The sequence below is a fragment of the Melospiza georgiana genome, chromosome 13 (assembly GCF_028018845.1).
Source record: "Melospiza georgiana isolate bMelGeo1 chromosome 13, bMelGeo1.pri, whole genome shotgun sequence".
Taxonomy (NCBI): domain Eukaryota; kingdom Metazoa; phylum Chordata; class Aves; order Passeriformes; family Passerellidae; genus Melospiza; species Melospiza georgiana.
In genome coordinates, this window is record NC_080442.1 from 11,428,059 (window position 1) to 11,444,708 (window position 16,650).

The 16,650-nt window shown below is 39.8% G+C and overlaps 1 protein-coding gene across 3 annotated transcripts in view; it reads left to right on the top strand.

Annotated features, from left to right (window-relative positions):
* Positions 1 to 16,650, top strand: part of SH3GL3 (SH3 domain containing GRB2 like 3, endophilin A3) — a 57,293-nt gene that overhangs the window by 36,862 nt on the left and 3,781 nt on the right. For all 3 annotated transcript variants that reach the window (XM_058033736.1, XM_058033738.1, XM_058033737.1), the window contains 7 exons: positions 6,137 to 6,205; positions 6,812 to 6,884; positions 7,364 to 7,507; positions 8,197 to 8,330; positions 9,700 to 9,858; positions 12,620 to 12,723; positions 13,936 to 14,063. In XM_058033736.1, coding sequence (XP_057889719.1) covers positions 6,197 to 6,205; positions 6,812 to 6,884; positions 7,364 to 7,507; positions 8,197 to 8,330; positions 9,700 to 9,858; positions 12,620 to 12,723; positions 13,936 to 14,063 — 751 coding nt within the window. In that variant the 5' untranslated portion in view covers positions 6,137 to 6,196. The remainder of the gene's footprint in view (positions 1 to 6,136; positions 6,206 to 6,811; positions 6,885 to 7,363; positions 7,508 to 8,196; positions 8,331 to 9,699; positions 9,859 to 12,619; positions 12,724 to 13,935; positions 14,064 to 16,650) is intronic.

Genomic DNA, 16,650 nt, shown 5'->3' on the forward strand with positions numbered 1-16,650 from the left:
ATTAATTTTTCAAAAAAAACCCCAGTTCCTGCTGCTGCTGTCAGAAATCTTTTCTACCATTTTACCAAACGCTTTGTGGAAATCTGTGCCACTGTTAGCTGAAAGTTTAGTGGAAGAAAAAGTTACAAAATGCTTTTTGTGAAGGTGATGACCCTCTGAGCTTGACACTGAGGTGCTGAGCACTCAGGGCTCCATCCAGAAAAGCACTTCAGCACCTACTGAGGATGAACTGCAATGATTTGCTGGGGGTAAGCCAGAGTGCTCTGTATTTGTGTGACTGAAACATCTGCACTTTGTAGTAGACCCTCTATTTATTTTGGAGGGTGGAATAAATCTTATTTCTTTAAAGTACATCAGAGCAAGAGAATTTTTGTTTCCTTTGAAAACACAACGTAGTGAGGTGACTCCAGAGTTCCTGCCATCCTTGAGTGCTTAACCTCTAAAATGAGGGATTTGTATTTTCTCCAAAGCATTAGGATAGAATGAGCTATGTCAGTGTAATTAAAAGAGGTCCAAGTACCAGTACACTTTGATGGTGTAACACTTTGGTTTTTCCTTTATTGTTGGAGGGGTATTTTAGGAGACAATATCTATTCAGGTATATATTACCATTTTCATTTGCAGATGATTTTGTACCCAAGAGACAAGTACTGTGTTTCTTTAGTCTTTTGTTTAGATCTGAATTTGAAAATGTGCACCTTAGCTTAGTTCCTCAGCTTGGGACACTGCTTTTTCTTCTGAGCATCCAGACCTGTAGAAAACCTCTAGAAATCAATCACAGGGGTTCCTAGTAGCTGCCCGTTCACCTAGTTGGTAAAGAAGAATATTTTATTCTTTTTTTTAAGGAATATTTTTCTATCGTGGTGGCAAGCTTTGTGCAGCTGGCTCTGCCAGTGTGTATTCATTTATATGTTTACTAAGATGCAAAACCTTAAACTGTGTTTTAGGTCAAGTTCTTGGTGGTCTGTGGTACATGAACTAGTGGTAACCTTCTTTTTTTTTTTTTTTTTTCTGAGTGTTGGGGTTTGCAATTTATATGAAATACAAAAATCAGGAAAGAAGAAAGAAGAAAAACATGTAATATGCATAACATTGTAATAGAACTTGAAAGCAACAAACAGGGAATTACAGATATTTGAGGTTAAACTACTTTTGATCTAGAAAAGAGGCTGAAATCTTGGTGTCTAATCTGCTAGTGCATTCTGGAAGAGGACAAAGAAGAAAATCTCTCCCTCCCCTCAGGATTTGAATACTGCGAAGAGATTTGACTTTGCCCTGCCAGCCACCTTATTCTTCCCTTTGTTTATTACAGGCTTAAATAAGATCCTTGAGAAAGCTGTTAGCATTGTCACATTGCATTAAACCAAATCAAACACTTACATGGCTGCAGGGAAATTGCTGGAACTTTTAATGATTTATTAAGAGAAGCGTAACTCTTGTGTGTTAACCATACTGGAATGTAGTATTTTGTACTAAGTACTGTATTTAAGATGTACTTAATGCATTTTTGCAGTTTGGCCCAGTTCTGTTTCTATGGGAAATGTAGCCATACAGTTACATTATTTCCTGGCTCTCCCTGTGTTAACTTTGGGATGAATCTATTCATTTTCCCAGTTGATTTCTTGCTTCCTTTTTAGAGAGAGGAGGAAATAAATTTAAAATCTTTTCATAGCCTTGACTTTTTTGTCAGAATAAAAAAAAATCTAGGTTTTGCCTCATGGGTTTGACAGCGTGCATATTTATGACAAATGTAGGAATTTTCTATCCCATTAAAGTTTCAACAGATAATTTCAGCAGCCAGTCCTTCAGAACAAAATAAATGCTGTAACTTTGTAAAGAGTCATTAAAAGCTCTTAAGCCTTTAATAGAATCTGATACCTTTCATTCAACCTTTAAATAGCATGGGCTGATTTCCTGGCCAGGTATGTGCAGGAGAGGTTTTCTGGCAAGCCACTTCTTTCAGCAGTAGCTGAATAACAACAGAAGAGCTGGGATGGTTCAATCGTGGTTGGAGTGTTGCAAAAGAAGGGCAAAGCAAGTGAAACAGAAGGTCAGAGCACGTGTGCAAGTATTGGCTGGCAAGAGTCCCATTGTCTTGTATTATAAAATAACCAGTGGATATATTAAAAAAAATAGGGTAATTGTTTTGAGACTTCTATCAGCTCTCTGTTGATCTGGGATATTTTTGGCAGCTTCTTATATTCAGTAACCTTCTATAGTGAAATATGAAAAACTAGTGTAATTCAGTGGATATGATGTACAAAAAATCAGTAAAATATGGCATTTTTCTGAAGCTTGTTTGTTATAATCCATATAACAATGGAGAAATATATTATTCCTGTGCAATAGAGAAAAATCTTAATATTTTTGACATAATTTTTCACTATTTTTATTTAAATCTTGAGATGTTTTTAGTTTAGAGTTTTGGTGAGCTGTAGATTTTACTTTAAAGTGTAGACAGCTCATGTGCTGTGTTCATGAAATTGCAGAGTGGTAAGAGGCTGGAATGGACCTGAAAGATCATCCAGTCCCAAAACCCCCTGCCATGGACAGGGATATCTTCCCCTAGATCAGATTACTCAAGGCCTTCTCCAGGATTTTAACATCACCAGGGTTGAGGCAATGCTTCATCATAACAAAACACACCAAAAGAAAATTATATTATCTGAAAAAAATAGAATAACAAAGAATTATCATGAGAAAAAAATCCCAATATTAGATTTATAGAAAAATCTTTTTCTCAGATAATTTCTTGGAATATAAATGCCTTAGCAGATAAATATTTAGTCTTTTCAGACTGTAACAAAATTGCAAGTTGCATTTTGATTTGTAGCTGGATATACAGAACTAAAATAGAAATCATAATATCTGGAGGGGTTTCTTTCAGAGCCTGTTTGTTTTGTTGCACTTTTTTTCATGTAAAATTCTACATAAGCCCACCAGAGACTTTCAGATTTTTTTATAATACAACGTCATATTTAATTTTTCAATTTTAAAAAGAGCAGTAGGATCTAGCAAGAAGTAACAAGCAAGGAGCTTTTGTGTACAATCTGCAATGTTTCTTCAGGCAAGAAGGTCTTATACAGAGCATGCAAGTTTTACCATTGAAAGTACTTTGCTATCATGTGTAACTTCAAATGAGAGGTGATAATACAAATGGCTGATTTGAAAGTATTTTCATATTCATAATAAAGCTTTGTTGCTTTTTTCTTTCTCTCACTAACTCTAATATAACTGTGATGGAGGAAGTTGAACAGACACTTGAAGATAAAGTAGTTTTTCCTATTGCAGAGCTGTTCTCTGGGTGTGGGTTTTGATCCAGAGGAAGGCTAGATCTGGAGGGAGCCTTCACCAGAAACAGGACTAATGGAAGGCTTTGGCTTCTGACCTGCAGTGGAACAGCAAAGGGCTGCTGGCCCCTGCTGGGAACTGCTTTTTTTCACAGACATGAATTGTGGCCCTGACCAGTCAAATGTTGCCCAGGTTCTGAATTTGGAGGTGAAGGATTCTTCCTGTAGAAGAAATTCCAAGCTCCCTCAGAGTACATTCCTCCTGTGATGGCAGCAGTTCTGTCTTTGGTGAGGTGGCTCATAAAGCCTGACACATATTGCTACCTAACCACACAGCCCCTCAGCTGGGCATCCTCTGTTTATGTTCAAAGCATTTTGCAGCTTGATATAAAACATGTAAATGATGCTCAGCAAATAGTCAGGGAACTAAAACTCAGCAGCAGTCTCCTTTGTGCATCCATTTTCAATAATTAATTGGATATCCTGTGACTTTTAATTGTCAGAAGGGTGATGCTAGTTTTACAACTCCTAAATTCAGTATGATCAGAACAAAAGCTTTTTTGTTCCTAAATGCAAGACTAGTACAGCTATTCCAAATTATACCAGTATGAAATAAACTGGAGAGATGTAAAATTTAATTATAGCCATCAGAACTTTTTACCAGTTCTTACTGCTGGTATCTCAGATGGCTTACAGACTTTAAGGAATCATTTTTTATGGAGCATTGTTTTTCAAAGGCTATTAGAGCTCAGGGTAAATACCATTGAAGAAGTGTGTCCTTGGGCTACAAATTGCAGTATCATTAATGTTTGCATAGAACTGGGAAAGCTTTTTAACAGAATTGTTTTTCTTATCATCAGGACTTTTTCCCCAGGTGTAGGTGTGTGTTAGGTTGTCTTCAGAGTCTGTATGAAACAGTGTCTGCAGATCCCCTGGCTGGCTCTGAGGAGTTGTGTCCACAAGTCACTGTAAAATAGATTTAGAATTTTATTGTTGATTACACTTTCACAGTCAATCACATTACTTCATTCAGTTTATTTTTCACCATCATATAAATGGATTATCTGTAGTGGGACAGCTGTGGGCTACTGAATGTGGGTTTTGCAGCTTAAGCCTGAGAAGGGTAATTCCCCCACTGCACTCAGCCTTTGGAAAGGGTTTTGGGAAACCACAGATCTCTTCCTTGTCTGCTGGAGAAAGAAGACATGTGTGAGGCTGTGGAAAATGGCATTGATTATTTTTGGAATTAACAGTGCACAGACAGGAGACAGAAACTGTTATTGTGGAGGAGCTGCAGAACTCCTGACAGGAATTCCTGCTTTTCATGCAGCCTTGTCATGTACCTTTCTGTGTCTGCTCAAGGCCTGCTCAGACATTCCTGCAGAGACCAGGGCAGTGTCCTGCTCCTCGTGTGACCTCAGGTCACTTCTCTGCTGTCATGTCTTACAGCAGCAAGATGATGACCCACAGGAGCTCACTGGTATTTGGGCTTTTCCATCTGTTTTATCTGCTTTTGTGCTTGTTCTGTCAGTGCTCTGGAAGAGAAATGATCCTGACAAGTGTGTGTGCTGCTTGGCATATTAAACATGGAGGTTGTGAGTGCTGCTCTAAAGCCAGTAGGAATAATTAGCTGTACGTCTGTCTTTGAACTCGCATTTTCCCTTAAGCAGGACTGTTCTCTGTGTGGTAGCAGTGATATTGATGCAAGGTCAGCCACTGCTGAGCTCCCAGCTCTGCTTCATCAGCTCCTTGCTGGTTTTTGGCAGGGCAGTGTCCTCCCCCCTCACCTGTGCCATGCACAGTGGCTAAGAACAGGGAACCATTGCACTGCTCAGAGCCCTGACCCATTTTCAGGTTATGCAAGTCCCCAGGGCCCTTCTAATTCAGTGAATTCCCTTTTAGAAGGTGCTGAGGACAAACAAAACACTTTATTGAGGACAGGTTTGGGGACCAGCAGCAGTCAGTGAGCTAGGCTTGGATTTCTCATTACACTGTGACAGTTTCAGTGATAAAAGCCAATTAAAACAGGGAACTGTTAGGTATTTTTGAATGAATTTAACGTTGAATATGTGTTAAATCACTGTCTAATGGAGGGATGCTTTCAAAGGCTGTTTCACACTGGGTGAGGATCTGGCTTTCTTTTCATGTTGTCACAGTGCAGGTACCGTGCACTGCAAGCAGCAGATGGCTGAGTTCTGCTCAGTGCCTTATTCCTGGCCATGATTTACTCAGTGAGGACCACAGTCAGGTCCAGCAGCCTGGAGTTCTCACACCAAAGTTGGTAACTTTTAGCCTTTTCAGAAGGTTTATTGAAATCAGTCTGAAACTGGTGCTTTGAGTTTTTGAAGAACACCTGGCATTTTTATTTTGGTCTAAAGGTTCTCAGTCTCACAGTGAAGCATTTTCACAACTCTGTTCCTTCCACAGAATTGCACACAACTCCAGCAGCAGCAATGGGAGTTAATCCCTGAACCTGCTGGCACACAGAAGGCACTCAGAAGTACAAAGCTGCAGAGACACACTTGAAAAGGTTACTGTGGATTTACCTGCAGTCAGACTGGTCCCTGTGCTGAAATCTGCAGTGTGGAGATGCCTGTAGAGTACAAGCTCTTCAAGCATGAGAAAGCATTTTTTTGTTTGCTTGTTCTAAATTGGTGTCAAGTACCTTTGTCTCTCTTGAAGGGAGGGCTTCATTTCCAAGACTATTTACTTTTGTCCTGCACAGTTACCTCAAATGGATGCTGGCTATTTCTGATCTGGAGTCAGCTCCTGTAACTCTCAGAGATATTTATTCTGTAATTTAATAGCAATACCTTTTTTTGTGTATTAAATTTATCTTTTTACAGCTATTCAGTGAAAAAATAAGTGGAGCAGAAGGAACAAAGCTAGATGAGGAATTCCAAGAGATGGAAAGGGTAAGAAAAGTCACATTCTGTTTTTTAATATTAAGCTACTGCAGAATCAAAAATATTTCATGTTTCAAGTGCTTGAATGGTATTGTAGATTTACCTGGGGGAGGAAACCCTATAATGTGCTTCCAAACAGAAAGAATAGAGGATAAATGCAAATTTGTCCTTGAGCCTTGTCAGCTCAGCCAAGGGAGAGGAGACACCCACAAAGGCTGAGCAGAGATCAGGTTCCACTGACACCTCTCGACAGTGAACAGAAATTCCTCTTCATCAGAGCCTTCCTCTGGCTGTGTGGGAGTTTAGAGAAGTCTGTGCTGTTAGTGAGACTTTGTAAATATCACAAAGCCTTTGCATCTGATAAAATCAATGATAACAATCTGACTACTTGGGCCAGATTTTCTCCTGGTAAAATAACATATCTTTTGGTTTAAATCCACGTTCAGAAGTTTACATGAAATTGATATGTTTGCTATCCACGGATGAGTTGTGTTGCAAATTAAACAATGTTAGTGCCAGTTTCTGCTTTTACAATTGTTATGTGGATTTTTTTTAATTGCTCTTGTCTTTTTATGTATTTTTAATGTTCATAGTAGACTTACTTTTCTTTTTCAGAAAATTGATATTACTAATAAAGCTGTAACAGAGCTTCTGTCCAAATCCACGGAGTACCTTCAGCCAAATCCAGGTAGGATAGGAACAATAGATGTTGGGTTCTCATGAACATTGTTTTATTACTTGGAAAATATTTTAGGTAAATAAAAGCTAATTAGGCCATTATTGTGAGGTTTCTGTGTGGAGTTCTGCAAAGTTCTTCTAGGCAAGAAGGAGAGGAAGTTGGCTTTGGCTGTGATTGTGTCCTGCATTTGCTGTCTGCAGTATTTCTAATCAAGGAGCTCACAACCAGGACTAGTCAAAGGAATGTGAGTGTCAGTAAATATTTGCCTGGAGAAATGATGCTTTTTTAGTTGGGAATAAAAACTAGTTTCATATGACCCATATTGTTGAATGGAATATTTTTTCAACTTTGGACTATGAGGTACTGACAACAAAAAATCACCAGTCTGAGCTTGGTGACTTTGCTTGTGAAATAATTTATTCCTTTAAATAGATGAGTTTTAAAACTGGTTTTATCACTTTTATTTATTTTTTTTATGTCCCTCTTAGCATACAGGGCCAAGCTGGGAATGCTGAACACTATGTCAAAGATCAGAGGACAAGTTAAAGCCACAGGCTACCCCCAGACAGAGGGACTCCTGGGAGACTGCATGATACGGTATGGCAGAGAGCTGGGCGATGAGTCTATGTTTGGTGAGTTGTGCATCTCCTCTGCCAAGATTTCAGATAAAGTCCTTTGCAAAGTGTTACTCACTGACATAACCTGTGTAGGTGGCCACTGCAGGTAAGAGGGAAAGCTAAGTGCAGGGTCAGGGGATGGTTGACACAGCTCAGAAGCAGAATGCTCCTGCACATTTGCCTCTGTTGCAGGTGGGTTTGATAACACTGTTACTGATGCTGGCTGATCATCCTGTTATTAAGCATTTTAGTTTCTAAGTCACCAAACCTAAATAATTTAGAGTGATTCTCAAATCTAAAATACAGTTTATTTCTTTTAACTTTTATATAAAAATGGCTCTACTCGATTTGAGAAGTAAACTAAAGAAAAAATTATTGTAGAAAGAAATAAACAGTAACACTGGATGATTGTTTTAGTAATAACTTGTGTACAGTAGGGAGAAATTTTTCTTTTTTCCTCTGATATCTGTTGGGGAAAAAAATAACCCAAAATGTAATTCAGAACAAAACTAGTTCCAGAACAGAACTAGAACAGAACTAGTTCCAGTTTTGTATAGAGAACAAGCATGACTTGCATTATTTTCTTTTTTACTCTTCAAGGGACTGCAGCAGATACAAAGATATCTATTTGAAATGGCTGTTTTAAAAGACAAATGTTCTGCTTTTACATATCTTGAGGTGTAAGAGCCTATTCTTTACCACAGGCCTGGCACTACTGGATGCTGGTGAGAGCATGAAGCAAATGGCAGAAGTGAAGGACTCTCTTGATATTAATGTCAAACAAAATTTTATTGATCCTCTACAGTTATTGCAGGATAAAGACTTAAAAGAGATTGGGGTAAGTTTTCCATGGTAGAGCTTCCCTTAGCAATAATCAGAGTCAAATCAACCCTAGTTTCCTGAGATATTTTTCTTGAAAACAATAAGGTAAATAAATTTTGTCGTAATAGATTTTCTGTCAAGCAAAATAGTGACAAAATCTGCTTAGGATGAATGCTGGACTATCTCTCCCTTGTCTAACTTACTCAATTTGCTGTTTTGCTTGTACAGTCAGTACAAGCAGAGTGAAGAGAATTATGTTCTTTATTTTTCTTCTGTTTTATTTTAATGAACATTTTTATTAATGCTTATGAACATGTGAGTGTGCTGTGATTTACTGCTAGTGATTATCCTATCTTACCATCTCTGTCAGCCTAAAGCTGTTTATAATGGAGAATGAATATAACTGTTAAAAAGGCTTTTCAGGGCAAACACAGAATGATCTGAATAGTGTCATAAAATGTTGAAGTGCCATATGCCACTATAGGAAAAAATACAGGATACTAAGGAACACATTTTTAACCTTTAGAGTTGAGTTTTTCAGTGTTTTTATTTGCAATGTGACAATTCAAGAAATCCAGGCAGTCTTTGTCTGAGTCTGTTGATTCCAATGGATTTGGGTAATAGGCAAGTTAAAACCCTGATGAAATGCTGAAATGGAAGTTATTTTATTTGTTTACACATAAATGAATGTGGAAAGCTTAGCAGAAAGATAGCAGTAATGTCTGTAGCTGTCTCCTTTGAAGCATAGCTGTTTTCAGTTGTGTTCTTCTGAACTGATGAAAAGAAATTGTTTGATGTTAGCTTTAATGAGCATTTTGTACTGTCACTTTGACTCCATTCTGTGAGTCTGTCAGTCCCAGGATTTTTGGCAACAGAAAATCTTGTGTAGTTTTATCAGATAGAAGTGTCAAGTTGATACATAACAAGGACAGGCAGAATACAAGATTTTTTGGAGCACTGCTTTATGAGGGGAATATAACCCCTTAACTTTTAGTTGTCGTATTGAAGATAATTCAAAATGTAAAATTGAATTATATGTAGAATATGTTAATGCACAAATATTTAAGTTGGATCCTGCTTCTCTCCACAGCTCAGAGAATCTGTACTGTGGCACATTTAGTGAAGTCCATGAAATGGGTGTCTAAAATAGGCAAATCAAGGCTGCCAGTACCTCAAGTGCTGCTGAAGGGCTCTATTTAAAATTTCATTCATTTTTGTGCTGGTGCTGCCTTGGGTCATAGGGAGGGACTGCACAAGTCTCTGAGCCTTGTATTTCCTCAAGTCTGCATATATTTGCATCCATCACTGATATTTCCTGAGATCACAGTGTGTTTGTTTGGGCATGTCCCATTTGGTCCTTCTCAGAAATGTTGTGTCTCTTTTAGCATCACTTGAAGAAACTGGAAGGGCGCCGCTTGGATTATGATTATAAAAAGAAGCGTTTTGGAAAGATACCTGATGAAGAAGTTAAACAAGCTGTAGAAAAATTTGAAGAGTCAAAGGAGCTGGCTGAAAGAAGCATGTTCAATTTCTTAGAAAATGATGTAAGTCTGTGCTGCATCTTTGTTTGCTGCAGTACATCCTGGAGGGGCAAATGTGTGGGATTGGTTAAAGCCAGTCCCATCCTTCACAGGAGGTAAGGTCTGAAAACAGAAATTCTGCCTCTTCCCTATTTTAAATCCCTTGTCAGAGAAGAACATAATGCACATCAGAGGATGGGAGAACTCAAGCATTTCTTCTGGAGATACAGTGACTTAGACAAGATGGCCACAGAGTAGCCAAGTAGGACTAGCTGAGAGTAAAATGCAGTTTGGTCAGTGAGAGGGTGAAGGTTGGGAAATTGGTGTAGTCAAGACCTGCAGCTGAAAATATAAGCAAGGGCATGTATCTCTAAGGTTTCTGAATTTTAGCTCACTTATAGTCAAAACTTCCCTGCTGATGTGGAGTCTCTGAATGATTTTACCTCAGAAAATCATTACTATTACTCTTTGGCTCTGCAAAGTCCATAGAGTGAATCTGTGGCTTGGGCTCAGATATGTGGACTTTGGCTCAGAGTCCAAGTCCATCATAAAATTATGTCTAAATAAGGAGCAGCTGTGGCCATTCAGGATAATCCTCTCTTCTGTCCACACACAGAGGAATAGTGGGATGTGCTTTCTCCTGCATAATCATGGAATTGTAGGAAAAGAGAGCTGGACCTATTTGGGCCTATGCAGCATCACAGAAAGCCACAAAGTAAAAAGTGTGCTGTCGTCTGTGAGCAAACTGCAACAGTGAGGAGCTGTGAAGTGGGAAGATTTAACTGCAAGCAACTTCTCTCTCTATGCACACCCAGTTACAAAGCAGCCTGTAGCTCCTGAACTGTTTGTGAGTGGGACACATTTGTTACAGAAGTGTTTAGTGGAAGGCAGTTAAGCCTCTTGCTGTTTTACCAGTGTAAGTTAACGAGGGCAGCAAAAGCTGGAACATGCTCTTATCAACAATTTCAGCTCTGTCCCACTGTAGGCTCTACCAGTTGCCTGGTTGCAGAGGATGTGTGTTTAGCAATTCTGTCTTGCATGGGCAGCTGACAAATGTTTCAGGTACTGTTTATCATTAGTCAGAGCACCAAACTAAGGATAAAAGAGTGCAGGAATTCAACTGGTTTAGCTCAGCCACTAGAAAACAGATGAGTTATGTATTCTAGGGTAAGGGGATGAACTGTAGTTCCCTCTGAAGTTTTTTCTATACACATTTCCTATTCTTTCTGTTTAAAGAAAACTCTGTGCTCTTCCCCTTCCAGTCTTGTGGTGACCCAGTCTGTCTGTCCTCCCAAAACTTCTCATTATAGCCTTGTTGTCTAACCCCAAATGGTCTCACTGTGTTTGTGGAGATCTTAACTGCAATCACCTCCTTCTGATCCTTTCCAGTTCCCCAGGTGTCTCCCTCCCTTGGTCTTCTTGCCCTGAAGTCTGTTCTCTGAGCTCTGGTTCCCAGCCACCTTGCCAGGTGCCTTTCCCAGGCTCAATCCTGATCCCCACCTTTCTCAGGTTTTTGCACAGCCAGCCCCAGACCTCCCACATTGACACTGTTGCATTCACTTCTTATCAGATCAATCTTCCTGCCATTCCCACACAGCCAGTCCCAGCTTCATCTTCCTAAGTAGCTTTTAGTCCTTCAAGTTTCTCTGGCTCTTTCCCTGTCTCTCTTTCTCTTCTCCTAATCCACAGCTCCATATTTCTCCTAGCTCTTAGTTGTGTTGTTTGGACAGTCCTTTATCCATTTTTTCTGACCACACATCCAAACCTCAGGCACTTTGTGTGTTGTCCTCTGCTGTTTATATTGCTCTCTTCTGACTGTGATGGGATTATCTCAGCTGTTGGTTTGATTCTGTGCATTTCATTTCTTTGTGCTGTGTGACAGTGTTTGGCTCTCTTGTAGTCCTGGCAGAATTTTTAATGATCTTTTTAACTGAGTAAAAGCAGACAAAGTATAACACAAAACTGCCATGGGTCCATAAAACATTTGTAGAAAGTTTACTCAAATATTTTCTTATGATCCAATGTCTGAAGACATCATGATGGAATGGAAAGATGTCAGACTTCTTGGGGTCTGTCTTCTTAATGTTGTCTTGAAGAAGACAAATATCTGTTACTGCTCCATACCCCATACAGCTTGAACTTTTCAGCTTGTGTTAGGGGAATGAGATTATTTGTTACTTCATGAATAATAATATTTTGGTTTTTCTTTCTCCTTCACATTCTCCCTTTCCTCATCATTCATATTTTTGAATGATTGGCTAATATGTTTTAAATCCAAGTAGATAAATCATGTTTCATTTATCAGTTTATAAATGCTGCCATCTAGTGAGGTAAGTCCAGATCATTTCAGAACTGCACTTTGTAAACATTGATAATAAACACTAATGGGTCTGAGTCATAAGAGCTGCCACGGTGTAATTTCTTCCAGCATTGATCAGAAAAGCTCCACTTTCACCTGCTGAGGGGTCATGTCCTCTTTAACGTTTTGGGCTTGGGTGTTGACAGACAGCTGGCTTGGAAGTTGAAAGCAGAAGGGATTTGCACATTGTGAAAGGAAATGACTTAAGGACCCAGCCCTGAGTTAGTGAACTCGAAGTTACACCTCAGTTTTGTTCAGTTTCCAGCTGGCAGTTTCTTTGCTGGAATCACATGTGCTCTTTTCCAATAACCTCTACAAGGTACTGTGGTCTTTTGAGATACCAGGCCTGTTTTAAATGATCTGTTTGTTTATCCTTCTGCTGAATATACTGCAGAGCCCTTACAACCATTTTCCTCTGTCTTTCAGGTAGAACAGGTCAGCCAGTTGGCTGTGTTTGTAGAAGCAGCACTAGATTACCATAAACAATCCACAGAAATTTTGGAGGACCTGCAGAGCAAGCTGCAAAACCGGTAAGACAGAACCCCTCAGAAAATGCTGAACCTCTTCTGCAGCTTCACAATGTTGGAAAGTGTCTGAAGCAACAGATCTTGTAGCACCACCTCCCAGATGCACATTTGCTGTGCTTTGTGCCAGACTGAGCTCCATGGCTTTAAACCCCTGCCACCTGGCAGCTCCTTGCTGTGCTGGGAGACTTTAATGTAACACAGGATCTGCCCAGGGAGCTCTGAGTGTGTGCAGAGCCTCTCCCATCTGTGGTGGTTAATGGGGACAGCCTCCCTTTGTTTAGAGGTTTATTTCAACTTGCATACTTGGAGTTGTGTTTTGGAAGATTTGCTTGAAAGTTGGCCTGTTTTTATTGAGATTAAGGGCTATAACAAAATTGTACAGCACAGTTAGGAGCAGCCAGCTGGCCAGGAACAGAGCTGTGCTTAACACACGTATGAAGGGCCCAGGTACTTTGTGTCAGCCTAAGGAAAGGGAGAAATGCTGCTGTCACTGGTGTGTCACTCAGGTCACCAGAGACCTGATGTCACTGTGGTGTAGGCAGGCTCAGGAGAGCTGCTTGGGTGGGTATAGGCAGAGTCAGGGTGGCTGTGGGGGAGCGCTGGCATGAGGACAGCTCTGTCTGCAGACACCCTGTGCCATCCCAGCTGGAGGGGCCAGGGGGGCAAGGAGCTCTCAGCTGGAGCACACACAGCTAGAGGTACTAGACAGTTTTGCTGGCTAAATGTTTTTTTCTTGTATTCCCTAACAAAAGGGCTATGTCCCTGGGCCTCTGTCCTGGATGTGTTTCTCCATATGTCATTTGCATTGAGATTTCCAGGGAGCTCATTCCTGCAACTTGTGCTGAACTCAGTGGCAGCTGTGGGTGCTCATCACTTCTCAAACTCAGGCTGTTAAGCTTTATGCCTTTGTCAGCAGGACCAAAGTATTAAATGAATTAGGGACTTGTTGAAATTCAAGTATTGCATGAGAATTGAGCAGCTTTTAGTAAAAACACACTCCCCCCCCCAAACAAACCAACCAACCAAAAAACCAAACCCAATGCCATAAAACCAAAACACAAACCAACCAAAAGAAGCCTAAAACCAGAACCAGCAGAAGATTTTTTTACTTCACCTTTCAAACAGCAAAGCACTTAACCTGAGCTTAAATTCTGTAAGTATTTCTTCCTCCTTTCTTCCTGAGTAAATCTCTTGCTGCTCTTCTCTGTGTTACAGGATAAATGTAGCATCCAGTCGGCCTAAGCGGGAATTTAAGCCAAAACCTGTAATAACTACAACTCTGGAAATTGGTGATAATCAGCAGCACAATGGGATTGCCTATAGTTCTTCCATAAAATCATCAGGTGAGTCTGTCACCACAGAATTAATGGGTCTCTAGATGTTTTGCCAGATTGTTGCTTGAGGTATTCCTTGTACCATGAGAACAATGGATCCATCAGGCATCAGTATCTGTGCATCTGACTCCAGATTGTTTCCCAGATTTCAAAACAGAGCAGTGAATCAGGGTTCCTCTCAACAGACTCTCACCATCTGAAATTTAGGTGTGGCATTCTCCTTGGTCTTTTAGGTCTCTGAATTGCTACTGAGGGTGGGAGGAGAGAGAGGGAGAGGCACTTGCAGAAAACAGTTCTTTTCTTGCAAAGACAGATGCCTACAGTGGGTGTGTTTGATCACAGTCTGGAGTATCTCCAGATGCTAATTTTTCCCCACAGTCTCAGAGCATAAATGATCTGTACAGGATCTCAAATATTAGCTATGTAAAATTCAGGGATGACTTGCACCCTTACAGTTTTTAACATCTTATAACTTTACTATCCCCTAAATTATGCACCAAAGTATGACCTGAATTTCTTTAGGTACCTGTTGGTGAGGGCTTAGAACCCTTTCCTTTGATGAGGCCCTGATTTCATAAAAAAACAAGGCAACTTTTGAAAGTTGTGTTAATAACACATCAAAGCAGCTTTTCCTCATCTCATGAATAAAATTATTTTGCCCTTTCTCCTTAATAACTACATTGTATGATGAGATCAGCCCAGTTAAAAAACAAAACAAATAAAACCCCCAAACAAACATAAAACGCCAAACAAAACCCCAGTGACAATATGCAGAGGAAAGAGAATGAAAAAGACAGAAATTTTTCTATAAACATTATTTGGAAGGAAAATAGAGGAGAATTAGTGAGCCAAAGGTTCCCTTCTGTAGTTGTCATGGCATCTAGGATCTTTTCCTGAAGATTTGTTGGTTTGGGTTTTTTTCCTAACTCTCTGATTTCTTCTTCCCTCCAGTCTTTTAAAGGTTCCTTTTAAAGGTTGTTGGGAGAGAAATGAGAGAACTAAAACTGAAAGAATAAAGCTTGGAGCTGTAACTTCATGCTCCTTCCAATGTCTCTTGAATTTTCTTACACTGTGCTACAAGAGGAAACCATTATGCAATGCATACTGAAGGGGATTTGCAGCAGTTTGGCAGCATAAATCCACCCAGTGAGATCTGATTCCTCAATTTGTTTGAAGCTCCTTGTGCTGCCTGAATGCTGAGTTCTTGTGTTGCTGTAAATTGTGGGATGGAGGAAGACAACCCCCTCTGTGCATTATCTCAGGTTCCTAAGAGCTGTGACACAAGGACACATTTCATCCAAAGCACTGGAGGTGTTTGCAGGGATCAGTAACTTCCTTGGTGTTTTCACAGCACATCTGGATGAAAGTAGCAAAAACAGCAACTTCATTAAAAATCACCATGAAATGTTTTGGCCCTATCAACTACTTACAAAGTTATATAGGATTTTTTTTTTCCTGTTTTGCATGTGCAGGGGAGAAAGGAGATTCAGATTCAGCATTTGTTTATAAGCCAGTGTGTCAAACTGCATTACAGTGGTTTGTCATTGCCATCCAGCAGTTGTTCCAAGATGTCCTTTAAGGATAATCAATCCTGCCTTTGGAGAAAGTCACATGATGACTTCTCCAGGTTGCTTCCAGCCCACTTAGTTAAAGAAAAATCTCTGTTTTTGTGAGCTGAAATTTCCAGTGAAAACTGGAAAATAAATGACCACTGATCACTAAGATAGGGAAGGAGCAAGGCACCTCTATTCACTGACTCCATCTATGGACTGTTTGCATCTCACTGAATGAGGGGTTGTCACTTCACTTGCTTCCCTTGCTTAGTGCTGTCAGAATGGAAACAAAATAAAACTACCATAAAAGAGATGAAAAGGAGAAATAGGATATATGAGAAAATTGTTGCCATGCTTAAGTGCTATTAACATTAGAAAGACCATGTATGCTGGTTTTTTTCCTCCTAAAGGAGCTGTGGATGCTGTGCTGAACTCCCCAGCAGGTACAAATCATCACTGAAATCTCTGTTCATTCTCGTTTCTTTTCGTATTCCTACTCAAATATTGTCCATATAGATTTCTGTGAACTGCAGTGGGTTTAATTTGCCCTGATGATAAATGGGAAAACCTTTCTGTCCCTTTTTCAAATCAGAATCATGAAACAGATAAGGTTTTTTTTTATGATCTGTGATTTAGAAATGGGAACCAGGCAGTTCTAAGCAAAACTGCTAAATGTCTTAAAGTCTCCATGAGATGAGGAAATAGCATTGTAATCACTTTCTTTTTGTTTAGGAAACTGACCTCCCCATCCTACTCAAACAAGTACTTCCATGATTCATTTTTCCCACTTCCATATTGACCCTATCAAAATGCAGATCTTTAATGTCTCTGGTACTGTCCATCAGGGTAAGTAGTGTCTTGGTACTCAGCAAAGCCATGGAGATCTGCAGGACAGTTCAAAGCAAGATGTGACACACTCAGCACAACTGCCATGGTACAATTCTGAGCATGGGAATTACTTTTCCCATGTTCCACAATATTTTTTCAACTATCAGCTTCTTGGAGTAGAAATGCTATTTTCCTTTGTATAGTCTCTAACATGT